This window comes from Pseudophryne corroboree, chromosome 7 (assembly GCF_028390025.1).
Source record: "Pseudophryne corroboree isolate aPseCor3 chromosome 7, aPseCor3.hap2, whole genome shotgun sequence".
NCBI lineage: Eukaryota > Metazoa > Chordata > Amphibia > Anura > Myobatrachidae > Pseudophryne > Pseudophryne corroboree.
In genome coordinates, this window is record NC_086450.1 from 182,040,914 (window position 1) to 182,065,864 (window position 24,951).

Below are 24,951 nucleotides of genomic sequence, written 5' to 3' on the forward strand. Positions count from 1 at the left end.
GGAAAATCAGACAAAACTCCATCCTTAAACCAGAGACCAGGTTGGTCGTTCAGAATCTATTCATGTGATAGGCAAACTCTGGCAATTCTTAGCTGGTTCGACTGCAGTAAGGAAGCACCAAGATAAGACCTGAAATTTCAGCAGGGCTGCGATAATCTTTAATAAGACTCTTGGCACCGTGGATAGGCTGAAGGATAAAGCACCAAACTGTAAGAGAATCCTGTACTGCAGATATGAGTAGGCAGTTCTGTTGTTCCAAGAAAAGAATATGAAGATAGGCATTGTTGATTCTGGGGATGATGAAAATGGGTTGGCCTCCATGATACCGGCCATCAGTCTACAGTTGTCCCACACTAGAACATGGGATTCCACCACAGCTGAAACTGGTGAGGAAACCATTAGGAATTCTGTTGGCGAGCTTGGGAACAGCTACAAAACATACCCTCCACATACCTATCTATCCATCCATTCACATACCAACAGGTGCTGACAAAAAGGGGCAGAAAAAGGACAATACAGCAATACCTAAGCCTTAGATGCTATAACTGGAAGAAACTCTCAAGGTGCCTAACAAACAATACTGCCAAGCTCAAGTCCAAACAAAACTTCTAGATCAAATGTGGAGCCCAAAAGGTTTCCCATCTGGGGTTCAAGAGCAGAGCCAAAGTGCACACCTTGTAACTATTCCCAAACCATATCTATTCTAAAGATGAGTCTATAAAAGTATTTTGGTCTTCTTCACCTGAGGAGCTAGGACAAAGCACCCTAATCAAGAATTACCGCAAGCCTTCTAGAAGGAAAAGGTCTGACATTTTTCCCTTGGACACCCATGTGAATGGAGCATAGACCTGAAGGCTGCCCCTCCAGCAACATAAATGACTTTAAATATTTTCCACATTTTCACCTTATTCCATCCTTGAGAAAAGCTGTTCACAGAATGGGAAATCTAGTAAACTGAACTATCTTATTGACGATATACTGCTGAAGCCAAGTCATCCTAGTCTACCAAATCTAAATCTAAAATTCCCCCTTCTTTCTGTAAGGACAACATAGGGTTCTTAGCAATGTCAACCTGAGCCAACATTTTTGGAATATTGTGTACCTTTAACTAGGAACTACCCCAATGAGCGATGTTGGCATGCCAATCTGAAGACACATCTGTATAATATCTTCGTCTATACCGGTTTATCCTGGGCCACAGCCAAGGAACCTGAAGCGATTGTGTCCACAGGGCGATACCTCTTTTGCTTCGGCATGCCTAGTCAGCTCAGCAATGGACTGTGCTAGGGATCTTGCCCAAAATGCAGGGTCCTGCAGATACCACCTTTGACACCTGGAGTAGGCATAATACAAAACGGACATTTTTGACAAGGGATAGAAAATGACTGCGACACCATTTTATTATTTAACTGTTTCGAGTACTTTTAGAAGTCTGTAATAGGGATTGTGTACGTTTATTCATTACTTTTTAATTTAGCCAAGCTGCTTCATAATGCTAATTATATAATGAAACGTTTAAGTTAGTCATTACAGCGTTTATATATTATTTAGCACAGCTTGTTGCCATTATGTTACTTGAAGGTGCTCTTTGAGTTGATTCTCAAAAGGAGTATTCTTTAGTTATACACTGCTCAAAAAAATAAAGGGAACACTAAAATAACACATCCTAGATCTGAATGAATGAAATATTCTTAAATACTTTGTTCTTTACATAGTTGAATGTGCTGACAACAAAATCACACAAAAATTATCAATGGAAATCAAATTTATTAACCCATGGAGGTTTGGATTTGGAGTCACACTCAAAATTAAAGTGGAAAAACACTGCAGGCTGATCCAACTTTGATGTAATGTCCTTTAAAACAAGTCAAAATGAGGCTCAGTAGTGTGTGTGTGTGTGTGTGTGTGTGTGTGTGTGTGTGTGTGTGTGTGTGTGTGTGTGTGTGTGTGTGTGTGTGTGTGTGGCCTCCACGTGCCTGTATGACCTCCCTACAATGCACGGGCATGCTCCTGATGAGGTGGTGGATGGTCTCCTCAGGGATCTCCTCCCAGACCTGGACTAAAGCATCCGCCAAACTCCTGGACAGTCTGTGGTGCAACGTGGCGTTGGTGGATGGAGCGAGACATGATGTCCCAGATGTGCTCAATTGGATTCAGGTCTGGGGAATGGGCGGGCCAGTCCATAGCATCAATGCCTTTGTCTTGCAGAAACTGCTGAAACACTTTAGCCACATGAGGTCTAGAATTGTCTTGCATTAGGAGGAACCCAGGGCCAACTGCACCAGCATATGGTCTCACAAGGGGTCTGATGATCTCATCTCAGTACCTAATGGCAGTCAGGCTACCTCTGGCGAGCACATGGAGGGCTGTGCGGCCCCCCAAAGAAATGCCACCCCACACCATTACTGACCCACTGCCAAACCAGTCATGCTGTAGGATATTGCAGGCAGCAGAACGTTCTCCTTGGCGTCTCCAGACTCTGTCACGTCTGTCACATCTGTCACATGTGCTCAGTGAGAACCTGCTTTCATCTGTGAAGAGCACAGGGCGCCAGTGGCGAATTTGCCAATCTTGGTGTTCTCTGGCAAATGCCAAATGTCCTGCACGGTGTTGGGCTGTAAGCACAACCCCCACCTGTGGACGTCGGGCCCTCATACCACCCTCATGGAGTCTGTTTCTGATCGTTTGAGTAGACACATGCACATTTGTGGCTTGCTGGAGGTCATTTTGCAGGGCTCTGGCAGTGCTCCTCCTGTTCCTTTTTGCACAAAGGAGGAGGTAGCGGTCCTGCTGCTGGGTTGTTGCCCTCCTACGGCCTCCTCCACATCTCCTGATGTACTGGCCTGTCTTCTGGTAGCGCCTCCATGCTCTGGACACTACGCTGACAGACACAGCAAACCTTCTTGCCACAGCTCGCATTGATGTGCCATCCTGGATGAGCTGCACTATGTGAGCCACTTGTGTGGGTTGTAGACTTCGTCTCATGCTACCACTAGAGTGAAAGCACCGCCAGCTTTCAAAAGTGACCAAAACATCAGCCAGAAAGCATAGGAGCTGAGAAGTGGTCTGTGGTCACCACCTGCAGAACAACTCCTTTATTGGGGGTGTCTTGCTAATTGCCTATAATTTCCACCGGTTGTCTATTCCATTTGCACAACAGCATGTGAAATTGATTGTCAGTGTTGCTTCCTAAGTGGACCGTTTGATTTCACAGAAGTGTGATTGACTTGGAGTTACATTGTGTTGTTTAAGTGTTCCCTTTATTTTTTTGAGCAGTGTATTTTGACTAGCTGTATTCAAGAAAGTGTTTGTTTTTAGTAAGCAGCCGTGGACATAATATTGTATCCAAGCTCTGTTTGAATGTCATTGCCAATTATATAACTTTGCCAATACCCATATTATACTCCGAATAATAATTGGAGAATGTGCAGAAAGACATTCATGATTGATTTTGTTTATTTCATATTTATTAACCGTATAAGGCATATAGCATCTGACCTTATGATAAGAGCCATATAAATTTTGTGAAATGCCGAAGTTGGCAACCTTGGCAGAGGGAGCATTTGCAACGTTCTCCCTCATTCAGCCTAAACCCCGAGAACAGACTGACTGCAGAAAGTGCTGGGCCGAGGTACCATTTAATCCACCAAGTAGGGTGATACACCTGGATGTGATGTGCTGTTCCTGATTATAGTTCACATACAATTACAAAAATCACAAAATCTAAGCTAAGTACAGTAATAAAAATTGGATTTTTGTATTCACCGTAAAATCCCATCCTCAAAGGCCATCTGGGGAACACTGCCTTAACCATAACATGTGGGTTAGAGGTGTGGCTATAGGAGTTGGCACTAAACAAGCACAAAAGACACTCCGTCCCCCTCTAGCCCCTTACCCCTCCATCAATCCTCAGTTCGCACATTTAGCAAAGCCGCATGGAGAAAGGAAAAAGACAAAGGGCAACAGCCCAACAATAAAACATTAAACTCTCCAAAAAGAAAAGATCAGGGAGGGATTGCGGTGTTCCCCATATGGCCTTCAAGGAAGGGATTTTACGGCGAGTACAAAAATCCAGTTTCCTCTATCGTCCTTCTTGGTAAAACTGCATTAGCTATAACATGCGGGACTTCCCAAAGGAAGCTTACAAAATGAGAGAAATCGGTCAGTAAGGCCGCATGAGTAACTTTTCTGCCAAAGCTAGTGTCCCTCATACAAAAGGTATGAAAACAGTAGAATTTTGTGAAGCTATGCACGGAGGACCAGGTTGCCACTCTGCAATACTGCTCCACCGAGGCCCCATGGCACACAGACTAGAACGCAACAGCATGTGTCGAATGAGACCGGAGAATGCTTGGACCTGGGACCTAGGAAGACATATAGGGCTGCCGAATGGTGTCTGTGACCCATCGAACAATGGTGCCCTTAGAAGCAGGCCAACCCCATCAACCAACCCTAAAAGTGAATCAGTATGCCAAATGGCGGATGTACATTCTAAATAGATCTGAAGTGCTCGGACCACATCCAAAATGTGCAGCGAAGAGGAGACGTCTGGATATGACGTAGAAAGCCGGAAGAACAATATCTTGACTGAGATGAAACTTCGAGACCACTTTAGTTAGAGAAGAGGGTTATGGACCTTATTCAGTAAGAGTAGTAGATTCTGCTATTTAACAGAATCTGCTACTCCGGCAATCGCGTGCTGGGTGTCGCCTGTCGCAGGGCAATGCCACCCAGCATGCTAGCCACTGCCCACCAACTGCTATCACGCTGTAATTGCGGTCGCGTTGCAATTATAGCGTGGTCGCAGAAACTATGGAAGCCTTCTGCCGGTGCAGCCTGGCTGCGACGGCAGGAGTCTCGGTGCCAATCGAAGCATCTGCGTGGGATGACAAGAAGCCACCCCTGACATGCCCCCATTTCCTCTGCACTGCCCCTCGTCCTTCTCCGCCTGTTAATCAGGCAGAGGTGCTCGCAGTTAAAGCAGCCCAATCGTATTAACTGCACACGCAAGACGGGACCTGCGCATGCGCACAGCGGGCTGATCTAAAAAAAAAAACTAAAAATAAAAATGCAGTAGCATCGTGTTTCCCTTTGTGCGCAAAATCACCCGGAGGCACATATGGCAGGTGAACGTAAAGAACACCTTGCAAGAGCTTCGGTACTGCCAAAATCGAAGCCAAGCTCCACTGAAACAGGATGGAAATAGCCGAAACATGTCCCTTGAGGGAAGGCAAAAGGAGACCCTGAGACAAACCATCTTGAAAGAAGGATAAGTGATGGGACAACCAAAAACAGAGTAAGTTACCATGAGAATTACAGGTAGGCCTCATGGCAAGAGGCCTACCTGTAATTAGATACCTAGATACCCTAGGCTGTAGAGCCACAGGGCAGTCACTGCGCCCACCATGGCTACGTGTCTCTGGATCTTAAACTGTACTGAGGTAGCTTCTTGTTCATCTGGGAGGCCATGAGGACTATGTCGAGATGACCCCACCGATCCCCTATTGTCAGGAACACTACCTGGTGCAACTCCCACTCTCCGGGATGAACTGTGTGACTGCTCAGAAAATCCGCCTGACAGCTTTCTACTCCGGGAATGTTGAACGCTGAGATGACGGATACCCGACGTTCCACCCAGTGGAAGATATAGGACAATCCCCTCATTGCTGGGACGCTGCATGCCTCCCTGCTTGACAGAGCGTTAAAGTTTCCTCTGCAGGAGTAGGTGGACATTCCTTGAAATGACTGAAAAGATCCACGTCCTTATGGTCGAAAGAAACAAAAGTTAGGGGACTTTGATTTGGGAGTAGAACCCGAAGATACAGTTTTTTTCCTCCTGTAGCCCGAGAAATGATTTTTGTAAGCTCAGAGTAAAAAATAAAAAGCACCCTCAAAAGGGACCACTTCCAAGGTACGCTTAGATCCTGATCGGCATTTTAAGTACGCAACCAGAAGGAACGTCGGTCCAAAATGGCTAATGCAGAAACCCTGGATTGTACGGACACTGTGTCCAATAAGGCACTACCGATGTAAACCAAGGCTTTTTGCACCTGCTCAGCAAGGGTACAGAAGTCAGCATTAGGATCCTCAGATGGAAAGTTAGATAACATCTGAACTATCCAGAACTCGGCTGTTCTAATAACCCAGGTGCTGGCAACACAGGATGAAGTGCCTGTGAGAGTAAATAGACTTTAAAACTGCATCAGTTTTCCTAGTGCTATGGTCCTTTGATGTGACCAAGTGTACCATGGGTATAACCGTTGCTTTCGCCAAATGATCGATGTGAACATCTACCATAGGAGGGTTATCCCAAGTCTTTGTGTCATCATCTTCAAAGGGATACAGGTACCAGAACTTCTTATGAGTTTGGAATTTTCAGTCCAGTTTAAGAAGCCAAGCCTCTTAATGTTTCCCCAAAATGAGAAAAAAGCTGAACATTTAAAAAAAGAAGTATGAGAAGAGTCTGCAGATTTAGAGTGTTGAATCTGAAGAATCTGGACGGACAGCCTCAATTAAATAGTGAACGCATGAAGAAGCAGGGGAATCCTCTTCCCAACCTGAGGTATCCTCCCACTCGGTGTCTAATTCCCCTTTCTCAGGAGAGGAGTCTGCCGGGTCCGAAACCCCAAGGAATGTGACAGAAGATGGTAGCTGCAGTTTCTTAGTAGTTACTGCCCCAAAGGAGGGGACCATCTTGTTAAGAGATGAAGCCACCTCGGAAGGCATTTTGCCATATCCCAGGCCCATATTGGTTCCTCTAAGGACACCAGGGCTGACTGAGAAGGACCATCATCACTTATTTGTGAATGTTGGAGTTCTGCGATAGCATCCGCATGTATCAAGCTCACGCCGGGATCGACAGCACCTCGCAGAGCCTCCAGGAAGCAGATCCCTGGTTCCGTACAACCCTTCAGTCATTCTTTACTGCAATAGGAGCATGCACAATACAGTATAAGGCAGCGCCTTGCTTTGATTTAGAAGTCCTATCTGGCTTACCAGACATGTTGTATCGTGAAAATAGCAACTCCCCTGCCTAAAGTCTAAGTACACGAAAATTGCAGGGAGTGAATAGCAAAGTCCCCTAGTTGCATGTTAGCAGAGAAACGGAGTAGCAGTTGAGTGGTACGCAGCAGCTGAGGCTGATATACTTCAGTTACAGATTATGAGTATTGGGGCTAATAAATAGGAAACACAAGTGTGCTCTTTCTGTATAGCTGCAATATCTCCCTTTACAGCCTCATCTGATATACAGGAATTATTATAGTATTTTTCTGTGCCACTCAGTCTTCGTGTGCTTAAGCGCGGTCCTTAACAGGGATTCAAGGTTTTGGGTACCAGAGTTTACTAGGATGCAGCTTATGCCTGCCAGTAACAGCCAGCTATCTCCCCACTCTGTGTTAAATGGAGCAGACGCTAGAAAAAACCTGCCAAAGAAGGAGTGAGGGGCAGGGCTAATCGCAATGCACTACTAAGAATGGAGGGATGCCCAAAACTCCACGCTGTACATCATTCCTTTCTGTTGAGCTACTGTATGTGAAACAAGTTGCGCTGTGGAGAGGGGAAGCTAACCGTGGGTGCGGATGCTTGGAGACCGGGTCCCAGCAGCACTATTACACAGGGCACAGGCTGACAGAGCAGCTCCACAGAGATATTGGTCCAGTGCTACAACAGTAGCATGTGACTGTACTTACGAGCCCCAGTCCCTCCTTGGTAAGCTCAGGACAGGGTAGCCCATAGACCAGTAACTCCGGTTCACTGACCCCTCCCAGAAGCAAGTGGGTAGCAGGCTATACTAGCTAACCCTGCTTCCCCAGCACACAGACTCCTACAAACAGGGCTGAGGTGCATAGGCAAAAAGAAACTCAGAAAATCAAACCTAAAAAAGCCTTTAGAAATAAAATGCCTAATTTAGTAAGGATAGCAAATTCTGCTAATCAGCAGAATTTGCTATCATTTGGATCGCATGCTGGGGGCTGCCCCTCGCTGGGCAAGGCCGCCCAGCATGCTGACCGGCTCCTCCCCTTCTTGATGAAGCAGAAATTGCCCCAGTTCGTGCCACTCGTCTCCTTCCTGGAAACGGAGCGTTGCCACCCCCCACGACCGCTTTTGCCTGATTGACAGGCAGAGGCGATCGCTTTTTCTGCGCCCCCCCCCCCCCGTAGAAAGTGCAGGCGCATGTGCAGGACAGGCGCTGCGTATGCGCCCGTTGGGCCATCGTAAAAATTCCAGGTAGATCGCGATCTGCGATCCAACCTGAATTAGCCTCAAAGGCCAGTATTCAATTGATTTTCACGCCCCATCTCCAGCCTAAAGTGAAGGTGGATCGCAGGGGGGGGGGGGTGATATTCAATGATTTCTGGTTTTCGTACGGATCGCGCCCAGGGGTTAGCTAAACCCGAGCAAAGAGCTGGGAACAATCATGAAAAGTGCAATCTGAGTGCCCAAATGGGTCACTTTTTGCGCATTTCAACTAGTCTCCCCTGGGGGGTGGGTGTTTTGTTCATATGTTTGTAAATCCAGTCATCAGGACACAGACACGTGAGTTCACTGCTGTGCTGTTTATTCCATCACCAACTCCAGACACTGCACACTGGACCACCCACTTCCCAGCATCCCCCTGGTCCTAGGGACCATCACTGAAGATTCTGGCTTACACAGATTAGTAAGGGAGTATGTACAAATATTAAGCATTCTAATACACTAACATCACATCCTCTTTTCTTTAAAGATAAGCCCTATACGCTTCAATGCAACAATTAACAACGTCATATTAAGAACATCTAACACGTTTCAATGAATCTATCAGGTCTGCATATTTCCCTTTTGGGTCTTTCATACACAGTCTGTGTTTCATCAACCATGTTGGACCTTTCTAGAATCGTGGTTGGTTCACCATTATCAGGATCATCATACATGTCAGATGAAGGGTATTCTTCAGTCATGTTGTCTTCATTATGGTTAGGTTGAGATCTTAAATCCACCCGATTTCTTCTTACTTCCGTTCCACGCTCTGTACGTATAGTATAAGATCTTGGTGCTACTTGTGCTTGCACAATACCTTTCTGCACCCAAATACCTTTCTCGTGATCTCTGAGACGGACTTGGTCACCCGATTTTAGATCAGATAAGCTTTTTGTTAGTCTGTCATGGAACAGTTTCTGTTTCGCCTGTTGACGTTCCTTACTCAGTCTGACGAACGCTGAGTTATGTGTATTAAGCAGTTCATCATGTAATCGGGAGATTTGCTCTAATCCTCCTTCCCATCAGCATTTGTGCAGGAGAAAGTCCATTCTGTGAAGGTGTACTGCGGTAGATTAAAAGACTTTTGTAGAAATCTTTACCTTCTTGAGCTTTTTTCATGAGACTCTTTACAGTTTTTACTGAACTTTCCACCAACCCATTTGAGCGTGGATAGTGGGGACTTGACGTAGTATGGACAAATTCCCACTCATCAGCAAATTGTCTAAATTCAGCACTGGAAAACTGAGGACCATTGTCCGTGAACACTTCCATAGGAACACCATGCCTTGCAAAGATTGACTTCATGCAATTGATCACGGCTATACTAGTAGTTGTATGTAGTGTCTTCACTTCAGGGTAGTTAGAGTAATAATCAGTCACGACAATGTACGTTTTCCCATTACAATCAAACAAATCTGCGCCAACTTCCTGGTACGGTCTCTCTGGCACTGCGTGAGGACTCAGTGGCTCGACTTGTTGTTTCGGTCTATACGTAAGACATAATTCACATGTAGCTGTAGTCTGTGCTATGTCTTGGTTCATTCTTGGCCAATACATAAATTCACGCGCTCTCCGCTTACATTTTTCTTCTCCCAAGTGGCCTTCATGTATCTTGCACAGCATAGTTTTTCTTAGTCGTGCAGGTATGACAAACCTATTGCCTTTGTAAATAATACCATCGACAACTGTAAAGTCACTGCGGTACATCCAATAATCATGGATAGACAGCGGGCACGCATGTTTTTCTGCTGGCCAACCTTTCAGAATGATATCTTTCAACACTTTCATTGTGTCATCTGTCTCAGTTTCTTTCTTAATCTGTTCTTGTCTTGCAAGAGACACTGGTAGAGAAGCTACGATCAAATTGACATAGGCTTCTATCTCTTCATCCATCAGACTTTTGGAACCTTCACTTTTGTCCACAGCATGAGAAAGTGTATCAGCAATGTACATGTATTTGCCGAGACAGTACAGCAAGTGTACATCATATTTCTGTAGTCTGATAAGCATTTGTTGAATTCTCATGGGACAGTCATGTAATGATTTAGTCACGATAGCTACCAATGGCTTGTGGTCAGTTTCCACTGTAAATGTTTGACCATACACAAACTGATGAAATCGCTCACATGCATATGTGATCGCTAGAAGTTCTTTTTCTATCTGAGCATACCTTGTTTCAGCACTTGTCAGTGCTCTTGATGCATAGAGTATTGGTTGTCATGTATCCTCATGTTTTTGTAACAGCACTGAGCCTAGGCCAAATTGCGAAGCATCTGCTGAAATTCTTATTCTTTTCGCAGGATCAAAGAATTTTAGCACTGGTTGCTCTGTAATGATCTGTTTCAAGTTTTGCCAACTTGCTTCTTGTTCATGTGACCACATCCACTTGTTATCTTTGTCCAACAACCATCTAAGAGAGGCTGTTCGTTCAGAGAGTTGAGAAATAAACTTTCCTAGGAATGATTACTTACTTAGGAATCTTCTGATGTCGTCTTTGTTGTTAGGACGTTCCATGTTCACTATGGCTGATATTTTCCTTGGGTCTGGTTTTACACCTTGATCCGAGACCACGTCGCCCATAAAGGTAAGTATTCAAGCCAAATTCACATTTCTTGACAAGTTCCATTACTTGTCTCAATCTAGAATCATGTTCTTCCTTTGTAGATCCCCAGACAATAATGTCATCCATCATTGTTTCAACACCTGGAATATGTTCAAAAATCATGTGCATCTTTTTGTGATATACTTCTGGAGCAGACAATATTCCATATGGTAGTCGAAGAAATCTGTATCAACCTTCTGGTGTATTAAATGTACAAAGCTTTGAGCTGGCCTCATCTAGCTTAATTTGCCAGAATCCTGAAGATGCGTCCAATTTACTGAACCATTTTGCTCCCACAAATTGCGACATGATTTCATCTCTGGTTGGTAGTTTGAAATGTTCTCGTTTAATAGCTTTGTTTAAATCTCTGGGGTCTAGACATATTCTGAGTTGTCCATTTTTCTTTTCAACAATTACTAAGGAGCTTACCCATTCAGTAGGCTCATCAACTTTCTGTATCACACCCAAGGCTTCCATGCGATTTAACTCGTTTCAGTTTTTCTCTCAGCACAAACGGCACTTTTCTACAGGGGTGTATCACTGAAGAAACTTGCGTGTCTATATTTATTTTATGCTCTACAGGCAAACAACCTAGACCTTCAAACAAGTCTCTGTATTCTGTAAACATCGATTTGCAGTCATCTTCTACTTGTGATGTCACCATAAAAACTTTTAGCAAGCTTAGTTTCTCACAGGAACTTAATCCTAGAATCGGTTGCACATTTTTATCCGCAATCAGTAGAGATGTTTTAAACTGTTGTCCCTTATATTTCAGTGTCACTAAGCATGTACCTTTCACAGGAATTTCCTCCCCAGTGTACCCTGTAACTTTCACTTTGGCTGGATGAATTTTAGGTTTTAGTCTAAAAGTCTTATAGTGTTGAAACGATATTAAATTCACCTGCGCGCCAGTATCAAGCTTAAAGGGAATGACACTCTCAATCACAGTTAAAGGGACAATCCATTCTTTCTTATCTGCACTGCAAAGTTCAATGCAATCCACAAAGAGTTCCTGTTTGTTTAACAGCATGCACATTGGTGGTTTCCCTTTTCATTTTACAGCATTTGGCAAAGTGATTAAGTCTACCACATTTCATGCAGGTTTTACCATAAGCAGGGCACATTTTAGGATTGTGAGCATTTCCACATCTACTACACATTTCCTTATTAGACTGTGGCTTAGACTGCTTCATTCTTGAGAATGGAGGTTTGCTTGGCTCTGTTTTCTGCACTACATGGACAGCAGCATCAACCTCCTTGTGTAACTTTTTGGCTTGAAATCTAGTTATTTCTGCAAATCTGCACATAGTCACTGCCTTTTTAGTGGTAGGTCTTGCTCTCTCAGCAATCTCTCTCTGAGTCCATTATCAGGTATTCCACAGAGAATACGATCGCTAATCAGTGAATCCTTTAAAATCACCAAACTCACAGGTTTTACTGAGTGATTGCAGCTCTGTAACATACTGATCAAATCCATCTCCAGACTTCTGATCACATGAGAAAAACTTATATCTTTCATATGTCACATTTTTCCTTGGCACAAAGTAATCTTCAAACTTTTGCATTATAGAAGATAGCACCATATTCTGCCCCTCATCAAACTGAAAACTATTATAAATGTCCAGCACATCCTCTCCCATCACATGGAGAAAAATGGATGCCTTCGTTTTGTCAGCCTCTGTATCAGCTCCACATGCAGCAAGATATATATTAAACCTTTGCTTAAATCTTTTCCAGTTTTCAGACAAGTTACCAGACATCAGCATGCTGGTTGGAGGAGCTAGGTTATCCATGGTTACTCACTGTTTGAAGAGAGGAGCACACAGCAGGTTTTGCAGACACTGAGTATCACAGCCTTACAGACTGCTGCAAGATTCTTTCACACTCTGAGAGCACTAGCAGTCCAAGTTAAACTTCTTCTGACACCATGTTTTGTTCATGTGTTTGTAAATCCAGTCATCTGGACACAGACATGCGAGTTCACTGCTGTGCTGTTTATTCTATCACCAACTCCAGACACACTGCACACTGGACCACCCACTTCCCAGAATCCCCCTGGTCCTAGGGACCATCACTGAAGATTCAGGCTTACACAGATTAGTAAGGGAGTGTCTACAAATATTAAGCATTCTAATACACTAACATCACAACGCAGATGTTGACAGCCATCGCACCTGAATGGAGTTACACCTGAATAGCTCTGTTTGCGTGCCATCTAGTGGCTGCCGGGAGAGATACATTTGAATTCCACACAAAAAGTGTGCCTTACTCCTAAGGCACAAAATAAAACCTGAGGATTGGTGGAGGTGGGATGGGTTAGAGGGGGACTGAGTGTCTTTTTTATTTTTTTATTATTTAGTGCCAACTCCTATAGCCACACCACTAACCCACATGCTGTGGCCCACAGTGTTCCCCGGATGGATAGAGGAATAATTTTAGACGCTGTTGCTACAGCCCCAAACCTAAATGTTCAACCGGTAACAACATCCCTCCTACAGCTATAGCTTTGGAACTATGCCCTTTCTAAGACAGAGAAGAAATGGTAGACCAAACAGACACCAATAGAATCTGACCTAGAATAAGCTATAATATTCTGGTACAAACAACAAAGGGGAGATCATATACTGTAGTACACAAACCGACCTTTAATAAGCTATAATATTCAGGTTAAGACCCACCCAACACTCTTACAACACGCACACCCACAAATTTAGGGATGTACATAAACATAGAATATAGAAAAAGATGTACTTGGCACCCTAGGCGTCCAGCCGGAGCCCGCTGAGAACCCCAGGAGCTTCAGTACTAGACTCTCTGCCACAGCAGCTCAAGAAAGCAGCTCTCAGACAAAGCCTGTCAAACAACAGCTCTAATAGAGAGTAAACTTAAAGCACGTTTTGCCAAAGGGGTGATGTTCTTCTCCTTGGCCCAGAGCATCAACTACAGCGCTTTCAATAGGATAGGTTCTGCTGGCTCCCTGCCCTAATTACATCAAACTTTGAGAGGTGTGTCACCTGGTCCATAAATAACAGTAGCAGCTACTTCCCCTGTACTTCTCAGGGACTGGGGGAAAGGGGCGGAGGGTGAATGTTTAATTTACCTTGGCCATTTAGAATATTCCAGAGCTTTAAAGCACTGGTGAACAGAGTCCCCACCTCTGCGGAAAATGCTTCTGGAGTGAGATAATGTACCCACAAAAGTGCCAATGTAAGATGTGGTCACCAAACAGCAACCACCTCTGCCTGCTCCCCACATGTGTGTGACATGTGCCAAATAGCTGCAGCCCGTTTAAAATCTGAAGAAAAGAAAAAAAGTTAAGTTTAAGAGGCCCTAAAATCTTTTCACTCCTTGGACATATTTTTCTGCTACAATTTCAGTTTGCATTTTAAGTGTGCAGTACCAGTGTCCAGTCATACAACCCATTGGTAGCAGGGTACCCCAGACTGGATGAAGGAAAAAAAACAAACAGAAACAAACAAAAAAAAACAGCCTTTTCATTTTGTTCTTTAAAAAAAATAAAAAAAAAATAAAAAAAGAGCCACCTACTATAAAAGTTTTACATAAAAGATGTTAATACCATGTAATAGTATAGTTAAACAGTATAGATATTAGAGATATTGTTATGGAGAGAGTGGGAGATATTTTTTGGACACTGCAGCCTTCCCATATGCATAATATCACATGTGGGCAACCACAATAGACTGAAACCTGGAAATGACAGTGCCCAAAATCCAGTCAGATGACTCCCATCAATGATCGCTCCAACACCCGCCTCCCCTCTAACAACGTCAGTCAGTATGCCACCTCCAAGGTGGTCTGTAGGGCACACAGCTCTATGTTAAGAGGAAGCCCACAGGTAAATGCACCCTCTAGTCACCACAAATTCTTTATGGTTCACTCAGCATTGTGAAGGTTTAGGGACATAGCCACCCTGCAGGGATTCTGAAATCAGACCCAGACACGCACGTGGGCGATCAGAGCCAGCCATTATTAAATTAAGTAGTAAAAGGTAAGTCTGCTGTACTTTAACATTATATGTAAATAATTCCCAACAAAAGGTATTCCCAAATGAAGCTTTTACAAATGTGTCCACATATACAGCACCTATTCTGAAATCACACCATTTATCACACCATGGACTGTGCTACTTAGCAGCACTAAAACACTGAGGAGTATAGTAACTAAAGTGCAGGTTTTTAGAAGTAGAGATGTTGCCCATGGCAACCAGATTGTATTTATTTAGCACCTTCTAGAAGATAATCGCTAAAATCTGATTGGTTGCTATGGGCAACATCTCCACTTCTAAAAACCTGCACATTGGTAAATATACTTCTAACTAAGGGGGTCATTCCGAGTTGATCACTCGCTAGCTACTTTTTTAGCAACCGTGCAAACGCATTGTCGCCGCCCACCAGGGAGTGTATTTTCGCTTTGCAGAATTGCGAACGCTTGTGCAGCAGAGCGCCTGCAAAATAATTTTGTACAAAATAAGACCAGCCCTGTAGTTACTCTGTGTGCATTGATTCTAACGATGGAGGGACGGCTTTTGAAGTCACACACCCGCCCAGCGTTCGCCCAGCCACGCCTGCGTTCGCCAAGCCACGCCTGCGTTTTTCTAAGCACTCCCTGAAAACGGTCAGTTGCCACCCAGAAACACCCACTTCATGTCAATCTTCCTGCGTTCGACCATGCAACTGAAAGCTTCACTAGAACCTGTGCAAAACCACAAAGGACTTTATACCCGTACGTCGCGCGTGCGCATTGTGGTGCATACGCAGATTCACTGTTTTTTCCACTGATCGCTGTGCTGCGAACGGCAGCTAGCGATCAACTCGGAATGACCCCCTAAGTTCCTAGTACACTATGTGAAAGCGAAGATGCAAAAAAAAAAAAAAAGAAAAGCAGCACAATGCAGGGAAAAGTATGCAGGTAACAGACCGATCTGATAGGCACGACCCTCACTATGCATTGCTATGCTTAATCCGCAACTTTACTCTAATTCCTTTGTGAAAAATAAATAAAATAAAAAAAGAAGAGAAAGTAGCAAACTTGTAGAAAAAAGAAAAAGAAAGAAAGAAAGAAAGAAAGAAAGAAAGAAAGAAAGAAAGAAAGAAAGAAAGAAAGAAAGAAAGAAAGAAAGAAAGAAAGAAAGAAAGAAAGAAAGAAAGAAAGAAAGAAAGAAAGATGCCGCATGGAAATTACTCCAGGCTTCTTATGCCACATGACAGAAAACAGATATTTTCAGAAAGGGCACAAACAGCCAGAACATAGGAGCAGCGGATATTGGCACCAGGCCTGGTATTTCCACAAGTGGACTGCAGCGAAGGCAAATATGAAACATCTTTTCTATACACTGGGACCAGGAGCAGCGACCACCTCAACATAGTACCTTGCATGGAGGACAAAACCCGACTCTTGCGCGATCTGAGTCTTGGCACAGGATCCATAGGAGCCGCCATCGTCTTTGCAATAACTGCTTCTTTGATCTGTTTAACATACAATTAAGTAAGACATTTCCTGCATAAAGGGGTTTTATGCACATACACAACAGGACTGGCCGTACTCGTACAGATTTAGCTTTAATTGAACTGTGTTAGCTAAAACAATTATTCAATATCATCAAAGACTGTAACGATAACCCAGCATTGCAGATATGCTGGGTCATTGGCTGAGCAAGGGGTACGAAGTGTATGGTATTAATATTAACCACTTAACTGGCACTAACGTATGGGATACGACCACAGCAAGGAGGGTATTACCTGACCAGGTCGTAGACCAAATATCCACGCAGCCCTGCTACGTCCCCAGTCTGTATGGGGCAAATAAGTTCTGCACAAGTGAAAAAACACCAACTAGATATTTTGTTTTAATAAAATATTTAAATATATATTAAAAATACTTTGTTAACTTTAACAATAAAGGACCATTTCTGAGCGGTTTTGTGGGGGGGAGAGGGGGGGGGGGGGGGGGGGGGGAGTTAAGCAGCTAGGACCAGTTATATAATCAAATACTTTATCTGGTATTTATCGGTGACAATCTTTAAAGTCAAGCATCTATCAGACAAAAGCTAGGGCATACATATGCTCCAGTAAAACATACTTTCCGTTAGAATGTTCAGAAATGGTTTATAGAATGACTACAATATACAGTACTTTAGGAAACAGCTTTAGAATGTAAGTTCTCATGAGAAGGGCCCTAACTACTTACATGGAATGCAGTCAATATACTGGGTGTCGGGAACCCGGCGTTCAGGAAACATACGCCGGAATCCCGACAGCCAGTGAAATACAGATACCCGGAATCCCGACAAATGCTTGGTATTTCCACTTGGTTGGTGGGTCCACTCCACCAATCGAGTGGAAATAGAACCTGTGGTGAGCGAAGCGAGGCACCGAGCACAATGGGTGACGAGCGCAGAGAGTCCTCGAAGAGACCAGCTGCCAGGATGCCACGTTCGGTATAGTGACAGACGGCATTGCTGTCTGCCGGGTTATCGTATGTATTGCTCTTACATCTCATGTCTGCCCGACTTGTCTTTATAATTTATGCTGCAATTTTATCTTAGGGGTATTCTGTATCACGTCTTGTTTCTTTGACTGAAGGGTGCTGTGGAAGTTGTAGAGCCAAACAAATAATTACTCATACACTAGATGATTTTGAAACAAAGATTTTCCTTCAAATGTCCCCAGCTGCAGAATGAACGATAAAGTGCATACACACTGAACAATATAGTGAATAATATAGTTCAGTGACGTCACCCACCTCCCATCCATAGGCGTGCGCAGCTATTATTATTAGGGGGTGCACCGCAGGAGGGGCGTGTCTAGCACTAGTTTACATTCTCTCAGTAGATTCACATGGCTTAGTCTAATTTCTCCCTAGTTCCTAATACTACAAGTAGATATAATACACCCCAGAGAAATAAAATGAAACATAATGGTGTGACCACCGCCCAGTACTGACTGTCCGCTACGGCTTAACCCTAAGCCCTAGCTGCCGCTGCACCCTATCGCTGTTTACACTTCCCCAACCTATCCCTGACCCAGTGGTGGAACTAGAGAGTGGTGGGCATAGGTGCATAGCATTCCCACACACTCCACCCTTTGCACCCGCCTGCACCTACACCCTCGATTTTGAGTGGGCCACTCTGAAAAGTACGAGAGATTTAGATGGCCGAACATTTCAGTTTTAATATAACACAAGTAAAGTTTAAAATTTACACATGTGCCATTAGAGCCACATCTGCCTCTTTCTATGCCATCAGCCTCCTCTGCAGGATGCCAGCATTTGTCACACATGTCCCCATGCTCACCAGCTACTGACAGTAGTGCCACTTATTTAAATTACGCCACACAGTATGAGACGAAATTAACATTACTCCACACAGTACGAGTCGAAATTCACATTACGCCACACAGTCACATTACGCCAAACAGTATGAGCCGAAATTCACATTTCGCCACACAGCACGAGCCGAAATTCACATTACGCCACACAGCATGAGCCGAAATTCACATTACGCCACACAGTACGAGTCGAAATTCACATTACGCCACACAGCATGAGCCGAAATTCACATTACGCCACACAGCTTGAGCCGAAATTCACATTATAGCACACAATAAGAGTCGTAATTCACATTGCGCCACACAGTACGAGTCGAAATTCACATTACGCCACACAGCAAGAGCCGAAATTCATATTACGCCACACAGTATGAGCTGAAACTCACTTCATGTATATATAGTAATAGTATATACATGCTATTTCCCCTGGCTGGCCTGGCCAAATACAGTAAGAAAAAAAAAAAAAAAAAAGAGAAAAGAATGAGATCTAAAAAAAATGCACTCCATAAAAGAAAAAAAGAAAAACAGGATAGAGACAGACAGACAGACAGACAGACAGACAGACAGAGCAGTCCTGCTCTCCTTGTACCTCATTACTGGACCAGATGCCCTCACATAGGGTGTGGTCTGGTATGCCGGCGGTCGGGCTCCCGGCGACCAGCATACCGACAGTGTGGCGAGCGCAAATGAGCCCCTTGCAGGCACGGTGGCGCGCCACGTTATTTTATTCTCCCTCCAGGGGGGTCGTGGACCACCACGAGGGAGAATAAGTGTCGTATGCCGGCTGTCGGGATTCCGGCGCCGGTATACTGTGCGCCGGGATCCCGACAGCCGGCATACTGAAGACCACCCCTCACATAACATGTAAATCACACTCTCCTGGTGCGGCACTCTTGGGTACAATGAAACATGCCTGACTACAGTGTGGATCATTGTACCAAAGAGTGACGCACCAGGAGAGCGTGATTATATATATATATATATATATATATATATATATAAAATAGAAGCTGAGCCAAGCATTCAGTAGTTTCCTGAGTGCACCTATACACTATGGGGGTAATTCCAAGTTGATTGCAGCAGGAATTTTGTTAGCAGTTGGGCAAAACCATGTGCACTGCAGGGAAGGCAGATTTAACATGTGCAGAGAGAGTTAGATTTGGGTGTGGTGTGTTCAATCTGCAATCTAATTTGCAGTGTAAATATAAAGCAGCCAGTATTTACCCTTCACAGAAACAAAATAACCCACCCAAATTGAACTCTTTCTGCACATGTTATATCTGCCTCCCCTGCAGTGCACATGGTTTTGCCCAACTACTAACAAAATTCCTGCTGCGATCAACTTGGAATTACCCCCTATAGGTGCACTCAGGAAACTACTAAATGCTTGGCTCAGCTTATAGAGAGACAGAGAGACAGAGAGACAGAGGACAGCGCCAATATGCGATTACCGATCAGCACTAGTAGTTAGACCCAAAAACACAATTAAAAATACGAATGTTTAAAAGTCTCCCTATGAGGACACTCCCTTAAAGATAATAGGGCGTCTGCTGCACCTTAAGAACAAAGCATTGGTAAAGTGCTTTATGAATTATGTAAAAAGAACAGTGGATAAGGTGTTTATAAGCGACCAATGGTGTCACATAAAATTAGGGAGAAAACGGTTCTTTATTTAAAAAAAAAAAAAGAGTTTACAATTTATTCATATACAAGTCACACCAGTAAAAAATGAAATACCATAACCACAGATAAATAATGACTAAAATATCTCTGGAGCTAGATAAAAATATAAAGAAAAAGTAATCTAAAAATTCATTAAAAAAATAAAAATAGTAAAAGGACCATGAAATCCACATTACTACAAATAATGGTAAAAACAAGATAAACAGCATAAAATCGCTTAACATGGGAGGATGGGTTAGATCTGGTAGCACCCAACGCTTTTGGTCCTATCTGGACTTCATCAAAGAGAAACTCCTCTCTTTCTTATTATCCTCAGCAACTTTGGTATGAGAGGAAGAGGAGGGAACACATAAACCGACTGGTACAACCACGGTGTCACTAGAACGTCCACAGCTATCGCCTGAGGGTCCCTTGACCTGGCGCAATATCTTTTTAGCTTTTTGTTTAGGCGGGACGCCATCATGTCCACCTGTGGCCTTTCCCAACGGTTTACAATCAGTTGAAAGACTTCTGGATGAAGTCCCCACTCTCCCGGGTGGAGGTCGTGCCTGCTGAGGAAGTCTGCTTCCCAGTTGTCCACTCCCGGAATGAACACTGCTGACAGTGCTATCACGTGATTTTCCGCCCATCGGAGAATCCTTGTGGCTTCTGCCATCGCCATCCTGCTTCTTGTGCCGCCCTGTCGATTTACATGGGCGACCGCCGTGATGTTGTCTGACTGAATCAGCACCGGCTGGTTTTGAAGCAGGGGTCTTGTGTAGGGAAGCCTCCTGACTCGACCATTGTCCCTGGAAGTTTCTTCCCCGAGTGACTGCCCCCCAACCTCGGAGGCTTGCATCCGTGGTCACCAGGACCCAGTCCTGTATGCCGAATCTGCGGCCCTCTAGAAGATGAGCACTCTGCAGCCACCACAGCAGAGACACCCTGGCCCTCGGGGACAGGGTGATAGCCGATGCATCTGAAGATGCGATCCGGACTACTTGTCTAACAGATCCCACTGAAAGATCCTTGCATGGAACCTGCCGAATGGAATTGCCTCGTAAGAAGCTACCATCTTTCCCAGGACTCGCGTGCCGTGATGCACCGACACCTGTTTTGGTTTCAGGAGGTCTCTGACCAGAGATAACAGCTCCGTGGCCTTCTCCTCCGGGAGAAACACCTTCTTCTGTTCTGTGTCCAGAACCATACCCAGGAACAGCAGACGCGTCGTAGGAACCAGCTGCGACTTTGGAACATTCAGAATCCAGCCGTGCTGTTGAAGCACTTCCTGAGATAGTGCTACTCCGACCAACAACTGCTCCCTGGACCTCGCCTTTATAAGGAGATCGTCCAAGTATGGGATAATTATAACTCCCTTCTTTCGAAGGAGTATCATCATTTCGGCCATTACCTTGGTAAATACCCTCGGTGCCGTGGACAGACCAAACGGCAACGTCTGGAATTGGTAATAGCAGTCTTGTACCACAAAACGGAGGTACACCTGGTGAGGAGGGTAAATGGGGACATGCAGGTACGCATCCTTGATGTCCAGTGATACCATGTAATCCCCTTCTTCCAGGCTTGCAATAACCGCCCTGAGCGATTCCATTTTGAACTTGAACCTTCTTATAGAAGTGTTCAAGGATTTTAAATTTAGAATGGGTCTCACCGAACCGTCTGGTTTCGGTACCACAAACATTGTGGAATAGTAACCCAGTCCCTGTTGAAGGAGGGGAACTTTTATTATCACCTGCTGGAGGAACAGCTTGTGAATTGCCGCCAACACTACCTCCCTGTCCGGGGGAGTAGCTGGCAAGGCTGATTTGAGGTAACGGCGAGGGGGAGACGTCTCGAATTCCAGCTTGTATCCCTGAGATTGTAGAACCCAGGGATCCACCTGTGAGCGAACCCACCGGTCGCTGAAGTTCCGGAGACGGGCCCCCACCGCACCTGGCTCCACCAGTGGAGCCCCAGCGTCATGCGGTGGATTTAGTGGAAGCAGGGGAGGATTTCTGTTCTTGGGAACTGGCTGTATGGTGCAGCTTTTTCCCTCTACCCCTGCCTCTGGGCAGAAAGGACACGCCTTTAACCCGCTTGCCTTTCTGGGGCCGAAAGGACTGTACCTGATAATACGGTGCTTTCTTTGGCTGTGAGGGAACCTGGGGTAAAAATGTCGACTTCCCAGCTGTCGCTGTGGAAACGAGGTCCGAGAGACCATCCCCAAACAATTCCTCACCCTTGTAAGGCAAAACCTCCATGTGCCTTTTAGAATTCGCATCACCTGTCCACTGCCGAGTCCATAATACTCTCCTGGCAGAAATGGACATTGCATTTATTCTAGATGCCAGCCGGCAAATATCCCTCTGTGCATCTCTCATGTATAAGACTACGTCTTTAATGTGCTCTATGGTTAGCAATATAGTGTCCCTGTCAAGGGAATCAATATTATCAGACAGGGAATCAAACCACGCTGCTGCAGCACTGCACATCCATGCTGAAGCAATAGCAGGTCTCAGTATAGTACCCGAGTGTGTATACACAGACTTCAGGATAGCCTCCTGCTTTCTATCCGCAGGCTCCTTTAAGGCGGCCGTATCCTGAGACGGTAGTGCCACCTTTTTTGACAAGCGTGTGAGCGCTTTATCCACCCTCGGGTATGTCTCCCAACGTACCCTGTCCTCTGGCGGGAAAGGGTACGCCATTAGTAATTTTTTAGAAATCACTAATTTTTTATCAGGGGATGCCCACGCTTCTTCACACACTTCATTTAACTCCTCTGAAGGAGGAAAAACCACTGGTTGCTTTTTCTCCCCGAACATAATACCCTTTTTAGTGGTACCTGGGTTAATGTCAGAAATGTGCAACACATTTTTCAGTGCCGTAATCATGCAACGGATAGCCTTAGTGGAATGTACATTTGTCTCGTCGTCGTCGACACTGGAGTCAGACTCCGTGTCGACATCTGTGTCTGCCATCTGAGGTAGCGGGCGTTTTTGAGCCCCTGATGGCCTTTGAGACGCCTGGGCAGGCACAGGCTGAGAAGCCGGCTGTCCCACAGTGGTTATGTCATCAAACCTTTTATGTAAGGAGTTGACACTGTCGGTTAATACCTTCCACATATCCATCCACACTGGTGTCGACCCCGCAGGGGGTGACATCACATTTATCGGCACCTGCTCCGCCTCCACATAAGCCTCCTCATCAAACATGTCGATACAGCCGTACCGACACACCGCACACACACAGGGAATGCTCTGACAGAGGACAGGACCCCACAAAGTCCTTTGGGGAGACAGAGAGTATGCCAGCACACACCACAGCGCTATATAATTAGGGATTTACACTATTACAGAAAGTGATTTTTCCCTATAGCTGCTTAACATGTATAGTTTGCGCCTAAATTTAGTGCCCCCCCTCTCTTTTTAACCCTTTGAGCCTGGAAACTGCAGGGGAGAGCCTGGGGAGCTGTCTTCTAGCGGAACTGTGAAGAGAAAATGGCGCCAGTGTGCTGAGGGAGATAGCCCTGCCCCCTTCTCGGCGGGCTTATCCCGCTCTTTTATTATTATGGCAGGGGATTTTTACACATATATAGTTTATTAGACTATATTATGTGTTTTTTTGCCATGTTAAGGTACTCTAATTGCAGCCCAGGGCGCGCGCCCCCCCCCCCCCCCCCCCCCCCTGCACCCATCAGTGACCGGAGTATGTGGTGTGCATGGGGAGCAATGGCGCACAGCTGCAGTGCTGTGCGCTACCTTAATGAAGACCGGAGTCTTCAGCAGCTGATTTTCTCCTCGGAATCTTCCGTCTTCTGGCTCTGCAAGGGGGACGGCGGCGCGGCTCCGGGACCGGACGACCGAAGCTGGGCCTGTGTTCGATCCCTCTGGAGCTAATGGTGTCCAGTAGCCTAGAAGCCCAAGCTAGCTGCAAGCAGGTAGGTTCGCTTCTCTCCCCTAAGTCCCTCGTAGCAGCGAGTCTGTTGCCAGCAGATCTCACTGAAAATAAAAAACCTAATAAATACTTTCTTTACTAGGAGCTCAGGAGAGCCCCTAGTGTGCAACCAGCTCGAGCCGGGCACAGATTCTAACGGAGGTCTGGAGGAGGGGCATAGAGGGAGGAGCCAGTGCACACCAGATAGTACCTAATCTTTCTTTTAGAGTGCCCAGTCTCCTGCGGAGCCCGTCTATTCCCCATGGTCCTTACGGAGTTCCCAGCATCCACTAGGACGTCAGAGAAATATATATATATATACACACATGTACATACATACATACATACACACACACACACACACACACACACACACACACGTGTAAATAAAAAAAACCTATCACCAAAGTAAAAAGAATAACAGAAAAGAATGACAGAGTCTCACCCTCTATTCTCTCAGGCTCAGCTGTGTCCTCCACTCCAGCAGTGGCTCAGAGTCCTCCTGAGAAGAACGCTGCCTGAGCTGGGCCTGCGGCGCTGGGAGGGAGGGAGCGCCGTGTGACACCAATACGTCACATCAAGAGGCGGAGCCTGAAGTGAGTTTCCTCTGTGCGCCCGCCATAGACTTGCTGCACATAGTATACTATACATTGTCAGCTGCGGGAGGCGGGCGCTGCATGGGGGGAGCGGAGGCACAGTGACAGACTATGCTATAGCAGGTGTGGCGTGCGGGGGGTGCCGGACATTAGGGGGTGACTGTGCGCACCAGGCACCCCCGTGCGCACGCCTATGCTCCCATCCCTGAATATGCAGTCGTCTAAGATAGTGAAAATATACAATCAAATTGAAGGGAAAAAGGGGTATAAATATCAAGGAGAAAAATAAGAATTTACTTACCGATAATTCTATTTCTCGTAGTCCGTAGTGGATGCTGGGGACTCCGTCAGGACCATGGGGAATAGCGGCTCCGCAGGAGACAGGGCACAAAAGTAAAAGCTTTAGGATCAGGTGGTGTGCACTGGCTCCTCCCCCTATGACCCTCCTCCAAGCCTCAGTTAGGATACTGTGCCCGGACGAGCGTACACAATAAGGAAGGATTTTGAATCCCGGGTAAGACTCATACCAGCCACACCAATCACACTGTACAACCTGTGATCTGAACCCAGTTAA

General features: G+C 45.3%; 1 protein-coding gene across 6 annotated transcripts in view; it reads right to left on the reverse strand.

Moving 5' to 3' along the window:
* Nucleotides 1-24,951, reverse strand: part of LOC134944918 (rac GTPase-activating protein 1-like) — a 220,766-nt gene that overhangs the window by 93,710 nt on the left and 102,105 nt on the right. For all 6 annotated transcript variants that reach the window (XR_010181988.1, XR_010181987.1, XM_063933862.1 and 3 more), the window contains exon 8: nucleotides 16,233-16,329. Coding sequence is in view for 4 of the 6 variants with exons in the window: in XM_063933862.1 (XP_063789932.1) it covers nucleotides 16,233-16,329 (97 nt within the window). In the remaining 2 variants the exon portion in view is untranslated. The remainder of the gene's footprint in view (nucleotides 1-16,232; nucleotides 16,330-24,951) is intronic.